The sequence below is a fragment of the Acipenser ruthenus genome, chromosome 22, assembly GCF_902713425.1.
Source record: "Acipenser ruthenus chromosome 22, fAciRut3.2 maternal haplotype, whole genome shotgun sequence".
NCBI classification, from domain to species: Eukaryota; Metazoa; Chordata; class Actinopteri; order Acipenseriformes; family Acipenseridae; genus Acipenser; species Acipenser ruthenus.
In genome coordinates, this window is record NC_081210.1 from 647,720 (window position 1) to 656,043 (window position 8,324).

The window sequence follows — 8,324 nt, forward strand, 5'->3', positions numbered from 1 at the left end:
ATCAGAGGAGGAGGCTGGTGCTGTTATCAGAGGAGGAGGCTGGTGCTGTTATCAGAGGAGGAGGCTGGTGCTGTTATCAGAGGAGGAGGCTGGTACTGTTATCAGAGGAGGAGGCTGGCACTGTTATCAGAGGAGGAGGCTGGTGCTGTTATCAGAGGAGGAGGCTGGTGCTGTTATCAGAGGAGGAGGCTGGTGCTGTTAACAGAGGAGGAGGCTGGTGCTGTTATCAGAGGAGGAGGCTGGTGCTGTTATCAGAGGAGGAGGCTGGCGCTGTTAACAGAGGAGGAGGCTGGCGCTGTTATCAGAGGAGGAGGCTGGTGCTGTTATCAGAGGAGGAGGCTGGTGCTGTTATCAGAGGAGGAGGCTGGCGCTGTTAACAGAGGAGGAGGCTGGCGCTGTTATCAGAGGAGGAGGCTGGTGCTGTTATCAGAGGAGGAGGCTGGTGCTGTTATCAGAGGAGGAGGCTGGCGCTGTTAACAGAGGAGGAGGCTGGTGCTGTTATCAGGACAGCTTAATGGCCATCAAGATACCCAAGAGTGTTTACACAATTAATACAAATGCCTTCTTTTTATAAAAGGACGCGTGAACGCTGGGCTCTGTACCCAGTGATTCTGTACAGCTCAGCTCCTCTCCATGCGTTCAGTCCAATCGGGTACAGCCCAGTGAGCCATTCAGTACCGCAGAACTCGGGAGTAAATTGGTCCAGAAATATGCCGAGGGGCAAATACGACAGCCGGATATAATTGGGGTTTCAGACTGTGTTTATGATATGACTGCATAAATGCTGATGGTATGCAGGGTTACACATTCAAACAATGCCCCCAAATTCAGGGGTGGCCAAAGCTGGGTCTTCCACTGCTGGTCTTTGTTCCAACCCTGTTCTAAGCTGTTTAATTGAGCCGATGAAACTTCCATCCAGACCCTGAAGTAGTTCATTACATAATGTTACCTGTTAAACCTGGAGCGGAATAGTGCTCCAGGACCAGGATTGGACACCCCTGCCCAGATTCATATGGATTCCAGTGGATTAGTTGTTATTCAAATGGTGCTCCAAAATACATGAGCCATTCAGATGCTATTAGGAATTTCCTTATGAAATTGAGACATGTTACAGTATGTATATATGTACCAACACATGTACACAACCCGGCCACTTGATCAGACCTGTCTATCTGGTTGGATTTGAAAGTGCCGTAAATGAGAGATGCAAGGCTGATCATGTGATGCAACGTGCCTCAGTTGATGCTGAAAAGATTGTACACAAATAAATAACCCATGAATGTACTTTAAATTGCAAAAATAATGCATTTTATGACTGGGAACTGTAATGTCGCAGCATTATAAGTTCCGTAAACAAATCTGTGTGTCTTGAATGATTGCCGATTATATCTGTTGACTAAATGATATGTCAGTGTTATTATGGTAGCTTTTCATTATCATCAGGGAGAAAAAAAACAAGATATATCCTGAATACAAATCTTTCACATTACCAGCTGGATTTAAAAATACATTCCGGGTAATAGTTTCCAGTTCTTCGCTCAGCTGGGGTGCTTCTGTTACTCTGCCAGCCTCTGGCTTATGGAGATGAGGTGCCGTGATTCATAATCCAATTTAACAGATGATCATCCTTGCAAACTGCTTCAGTAAAGACCAAGGAACGGCATCAGATACCAAATCACCTGCAGCAAGGAGCGGACTTCAGCCCTGCCCCTGATATTAAAGGTTTATATGGCAAAATTCGGACACAGATTCCTACATTGATCATCTTCCAAGACATGTATTATAAATGCTAGTGCAGCAGGATTCAGAATATTCTACCGTGTATCAGAGTAATGCATCTTTTAAACCTATTTCAGTGGCATTGATAAAGGGTGCCGGGCTGAAGCAGGACTCTGTTTACACAAGGATAGATCGAATCGCGTCTGCTTTAAGGCTGCCTTCGGCCTCGCACAGCTCTCCTTCAATGGCTTTCGTTTCTTTACTAAGAGAGAAGATGTGCTGAATAAATCATCTTCCAAAATGCACCACGGGGGCTTTCACGGTCCTTACAGATGATCTTTTAAAAGCAGCTCCAGCCCAGTGAATGTTTAACACCACTCTGATTTAAACAAGAAGCTCTCCCCGTCTCCTCTGACTGCGAGCCCTCTCAGTAACACAGGAGCTAATAAACACTGCCGTCATTTCTGTACAATCAGGGACAGTTAGGTAAAAGAAGGCTTTAGTTTAGATAATTCTATTAAACCGAGTCGCAGGGCATTCTCACACTGAGCGGCAGAGCTGCTGTATTTTTGCTAGTTAATCACTTTCCTGCTCTGCTAAGGGAGTGCCGATCAGGCGGTGAGAAGCTTTGCTTCTGCAGTAGTTGTTGTTGTGAGGGGAAGGACGATGGACAGGAAGGCAGGTCGTCACGCATAACAAACTCCAGCTGAGCGTTGGGTTTAACAAACAAAATAAAAAGAAACATCCAGACACAATAAAGACATTTTATTTCCTTCAGGCAGGCAAACTAGCCTCTGTTGTGGCACTTTGAACAGCACCTACTGGCAATACAATTTGCCTAGCTGTCCTCTCTCCCATCTCTGGCTTTCTGCAGCCTCGCTTCTACCCACCTGGTGGATTAATTAAAACAATAATTGATTCATTGATTGATTGGTCAACAGGCCTGCCAATCAAGGTGTCCGGTTTCCTCCATTCCAGCTATACTCACATGGCTGGAATGCACAGGACAGAGAGATCACAGTGCATTTTAACCCTATCCCTGCCACCAAAATATGATCAAACTTTCCAGGGGTGGGAAATGTATGTGTTTTAAATGATTGAACATTTGCGCAGGTTGAAGCCATCAGAAGGGCAAACTAATGTATAGTTATTATAATGAAAATGTGCATATGTTGTATGTTCGACTCACAAGAAGTGTAGTGATGTGAGAAGAGAAGGAGACCCATTGTGGAGCACATCTGCAAAGGCAAAGACACGTGTATACAGGAGATTCAAATCATTGTGACAGCAGGTAGCTGGACAGAAGCAGCGCCTTCCTAAACTCCGTCTCCTCTCATTCCTTTGCTCAGGCACCAAAATAGGGCCTGCGGACATTTTTTTCTAAATACATTTTCCAAAAAACAATTATATCTGCCTTTTCACATCTTATACCAGCATGTGACATGCGTATTATTCAGAAATTATATGGATTAAAAAATATAATTATTTTCATTACCGAATCCTCTTTTTTAAACAGAATACTAAGCCTTTTATACATTTTAATTAAGCTAATCTTTACCAGTCAAGGGGGCAGGGGGGTTGAACTTAACTTGGCAAATCTCTATAAACTATAGAATTGTATTATTTACTGTCTTAAGCAACCTCTGTTGAAGGAATTACAGCCTTAATATGGGTGTGTAATATTCAAAATTATTATTATTATTATTATTATTGTAATGTTAAGGGATGTAGTTACGGTTTCATATAGCAGGGAATATGATATATGTAGAAAGGGCTCTAGGGATCAGAAACACATGATTTTACATTATCCTAGAAACTTCTAATGATGGAAATAGCTGGGAATGTTCTATAAAACAAATGCACATGGTTTGTCCTTGCTCCCGTCTTTTAAATACATCCCTGATGTTCTTCCATGCAAAACTAGAAAAAAAAGATTGCGTTCTCCGTGCCGACTTCATGCAAGGCTTTTTACATAGAAGATGGTGGAAACCACCAGCCCCACAGCTGCGTACAGCAGGGCCAGGATTATCCAGAAGCCATGCTGAAACGGGGAAGCATGCTTTATCAGGACATCATCCCCAAACCGCGCCCGTGCCTCCTTCCTGCTCAGGTACACCAGCGTGGGCGGGATGACGTACTGGATGAAGTTCACCGTGTACGAGCCGGTGATCCCCACGATCATCTCGATGTTGTGGGTGCCGTAGGAAATGGCCAGCGGAGGCGCGATCACGGCCAGGGGGAAGAGCAGCCTGTCCACTGGCCACGCGTGAGAGCACTGGAACCTCGCAAACATGGACTTCAGGTTGTAGCTTAACGTGACGCCGTTCACCGGGAAATTGGCGGACACTTTGATAGTCGTGTAGAGGCCGAGAATGTAGATCACGAAAACCACGGGGACAACGGAGCAGGTTGCAAAATTGACAAGGATCACCGCTTGGATGTCTTTCTTCGGGAACACGAACACCACGAAGAGGCACAAGGTGAAGTACAGCAGGGTGACCGTGGCAAACACCACCAGCACTCCTTGGCCCAGGTGGGTTTTGTTCCGGATCAGCGGGACAACCGTGGGGAGGACAGTGTGGGACACAGCGGCCACCGAGCAGGCCCCAAACACGCTGGGGAAGGCGTTGAAATCCGCCAGGATGGGGGTCCCGCTGCCTCGCCCCCTCGCTAGGATGACGACTGATGTTATAAACATGATGGAGAAAACTGCAAAGTGAAAACAACAACAAACAAAGTGTTGGTTTTAACAGTGTATGCAAAATACCAAATGCAGATGCATTTCACCCATATAACTTTAAAACATTTAACATTGACCTATTTTTTGCTTTGCTGAATCCCATACTTCCCAAAAGACAATGAGCTAGATGTCTTGTTTGGTAGCTTTACTGGGTGTGTTCCTCCTTTCTGAATGTAAAGAATAACAAACTGTGCAAATGGCAATTCGGAGTAAACAGCGTTGAGAATCGAACCCAGTGTCTTTGGCACACGTGCTTCAGACGCTACCTTCTATTGCAGTCCGCAGGGTACAGAAATGTAACTGATCAATTTTTTAAAGGCACTCAATTAAGGCTACAAGAGGGGGGAATCAGTAATTCAGAACTGTTGCACATAAAGCATTTCCAGTTTGGTGAGCTTAAACAAAATGCTTTCCATTAGAGACGGCCACAGAGGGGGGGCTCGAGCCTCTGTGTGCGGCGTCGCCAGAAAAAGAACCAGCAGAGTGTAGCCAAGCCATCAGTGATCCCTCGCTACAAAAACAAGCAGGGAGCGGCTTTCTATCAGAGCAGAGCAGCACTTTCATTAAACAGGTTCACGAATAACAAAGTGTACGTCAGCGTGTACTGTAGCTGTAGTTCCAGTGTCAGCAACAATATTAGATACTGTCATCAGATAAGTAGCCTAGAAAACAAAATATCAACTGAACTATTTGTTTACACTCAATAGGTCAGTGATTTTAAGTTTTAAATGCTGCATGCGTTTATGAGAAACGTACCTATTCCTGTCTGAATTGGGAACTAAAGAAATACCATGTAAATGCACTTTTAAAAGCTTGAATTTTAATTTGGCTTTTAATTCCCCCACACAGCAATATTGTGTGAGGGATAGCTGAGGCAGAGTGGATCCTTTCCTACGTTAGGCAGAAACAGGCCGTGCCGGATGGAGCCCAGAGTAGCTGTGTGCCTCTGTGCTGGACTCCAATGCCGCCTGCAAGCACATTAAGGTAATGTGTGGCTGGCTTCTCACAATCAAACTGATTTCTCTGGGGGAGCTGTTCATGCCAAGTGAATTTCTCATAACAATATTAGATCTGAACAAGCTGGAGGGACGAGAATCCATCCATCCATCCATCCATTATCATTAACCGCTTACTCCTTCACAGGGTCGCGGCGAGGGACGAGAATAAAAAATGATATCAATAAATAAAAAACGATATTAATTGCAGCTGTCGTTCGGGGTGGAATGTAATCCTGGACAAAACAATGTGGAATATCTGCCTTGTTTAAGACGCAGGTCCTCAAAGTGTGGGCATGATAATCAAGGCGTGATACTCGTTCTCTTTAGACATTTCACTAACTGTTTATTACAAACCATCAGGCTGGCCCTGTATTATTCAGGTATTGTGTATATCAGGGTATACATTCTTGCAGGTTTTATCCTTTTAAAATTATTATTATTATTATTATTTATTTCTTAGCAGACGCCCTTATCCAGGGCAACTTACAATCCTATCCTGGTATATATTGGCCAGGCTTCATGCACATCAACTGAAAAACCTAAAACGCAAAACTAACATGCCGTTCACATGGCCACAGCACGCGGGTTGCCTTGTGGACATGGAGGGCTCCAGTTGTTTAGTAAGATATTACACATCATGTGCCTGTAAAACACTGATCTCCAACCTCTCTCTGCCCAGGACCCAGAGAGCTACAGCCAGCCTGAAAGACTGCAGGTTCCCCCAAGAACACAACATGAATGAAGCCAGTAAACTATAGGGTGAGATGATGCAATATGAAATTCATATTGCACCACGGAAACTTTGGTTTGGTATGCCTGCCCTTATAGGCTTGGGACATAGTGGACCAAATATACTCCCTTTTTGTCCCATTACAAAGTTTGCATCTTCCTTAGGTTACATTCTTCAAGCTATTTACTCCAAATCATCATTAGCATGTTTTTTCAGAATGGGGGAAAAAACCCAGTTAAACATTGGATTGGACTAAACAGCTTTGAGAATTTAGCCCTGCATGTTAAGTAATAACACTGTGTGGTTCTGTGTTTTGTGATGACCCCGTACCCACACGTGCAATGCCACTCCAGATAGAGGCACATGCTGTGCTCTGCCATGCTGTAATAAACCCTTTCCGTGCTGGCATTGAGGACTGTCCCTGAAATGATGAACATATACATATCTCTCTAGAGAGTAAGAAATAAAGTGATGAATTATAAACTGGTATAATCCCCCAGTGAGTGATGCAACCTGATCACAGCATCCCCTAATCGCTACTTGTAAGTGATCTGCGGGTGCAAACAATTCAGACCCTTTAGAGCAATTACAGTGCATGGTTCTAATCTTTCATTCCAAATGAAACGCCTTTGAGCTCAAGACAAGTACTCTCTCTATCAGGCCTCTGTATGCATATCTTCCATCTATAATTTTCCAGCCCAGTGTTTTGAGATGCAGTTGTCAGCTCAAAGCCTATCTCAAGAGCCCTGGAATAAATTATCCTATCAGACGGTGTTAAGTGCCATTGAAGGAGGGAAATTTTCACGCTTTTCCTTACCCACGAAGGACATGATGGAGGCGAAGACTTGGATGTACTTATTCTTCTGAATGGAGAAGAACACAAACGGACCGACCAGCAGGATAAACAGGGTCTGTGGAAAGAAAAAGAAAAAGGAAAAAACATAAGATTGTGTGCTTCTATTTTCTTCCCTAAATTACAGTTAAATAAATAATAAAAATCAAATCAATAACAGATAATCAATAGGAATGAATACCAGAAAGATTCTGTAGATGCTGATTTTGGTGAGGGGCCCCCAGCAAAGAGCTTCATCAGCGATGGAGGAGAAATTGCCGAGTTTGTCGCAGTCTGTTTCGGGTTTGCTACCAAGATAAAGAAATCTCGTCAAACATTTTGCCTCAACACTTGTTTCGAGCTGCAGCGTGTACATGTATATGCTAATGAAACGTACTGTACTGTAAGGCTGGGAGCTTCTACAGTAACTATCGACTACCCAATAAAGTGGGTCAACCTGTTGACTCTGCAGAGAGTTGATATGCGGTGCTTTTTCAATAAGCAGGGTTTGCATGTGAAGAAGGAGGCTGATTCTGAAGCACAGCAGGGGTGTGTACCAGTCTGTGAGTGAAGAAGAGAAAAGCAGGTCTGCAGTGTCAATGCACAGTGCAATGGTGCTGTACTGAGGTCTGCAGTGTCAATGCACAGTGCAATGGTGCTGTACTGAGGTCTGCAGTGTCAATGCACAGTGCAATGGTGCTGTACTGAGGTCTGCAATGTCAATGCACAGTGCAATGGTGCTGTACTGAGGTCTGCAGTGTCAATGCACAGTGCAATGGTCCTGTACTGAGGTCTGCAGTGTCAATGCACAGTGCAATGGTCATGTACTGAGGTCTGCAGTGTCAATGCACAGTGCAATGGTGCTGTACTGAGGTCTGCAATGTCAATGCACAGTGCAATGGTCCTGTACTGAGGTCTGCAGTGTCAATGCACAGTGCAATGGTCCTGTACTGAGGTCTGCAGTGTCAATGCACAGTGCAATGGTGCTGTACTGAGGTCTGCAGTGTCAATGCACAGTGCAATGGTCCTGTACTGATGTGCTTGCAGTAGTAGGGCACATACAATGGCATTACACTGCAGCTCTAACACTTTTGACATGCCAGTGGTCTCAATACACGCTGGTCAAAGTACCACTGAAGTGGCACGGTACTGTAATCAGGAATCCTTTGTGTTGCCATTGCTGGAAATGCTGTTGATGGTTAATCACTGGGATCCTTTAAGACCCGACTTGACAAAGTTTTGAGATCAATCGGCTACTAGGAACCGGACGTACACCGTTGGTCCGAATGGCCGCCTCCCGTTAGT

General features: G+C 44.5%; 1 protein-coding gene across 1 annotated transcript in view; it reads right to left on the reverse strand.

Annotated features, from left to right (window-relative positions):
• Window positions 1–2,526: 2,526 nt before the first annotated feature.
• LOC117973765 (transmembrane protein 104-like) overlaps window positions 2,527–8,324 on the reverse strand; it is a 14,585-nt gene continuing 8,787 nt past the window's right edge. The window contains exons 8-10 of the mRNA XM_034927002.2: window positions 7,222–7,327; window positions 7,005–7,098; window positions 2,527–4,428 (exon numbers count right to left, since the gene is read on the reverse strand). Coding sequence (XP_034782893.2) covers window positions 3,674–4,428; window positions 7,005–7,098; window positions 7,222–7,327 — 955 coding nt within the window. The 3' untranslated portion in view covers window positions 2,527–3,673. The remainder of the gene's footprint in view (window positions 4,429–7,004; window positions 7,099–7,221; window positions 7,328–8,324) is intronic.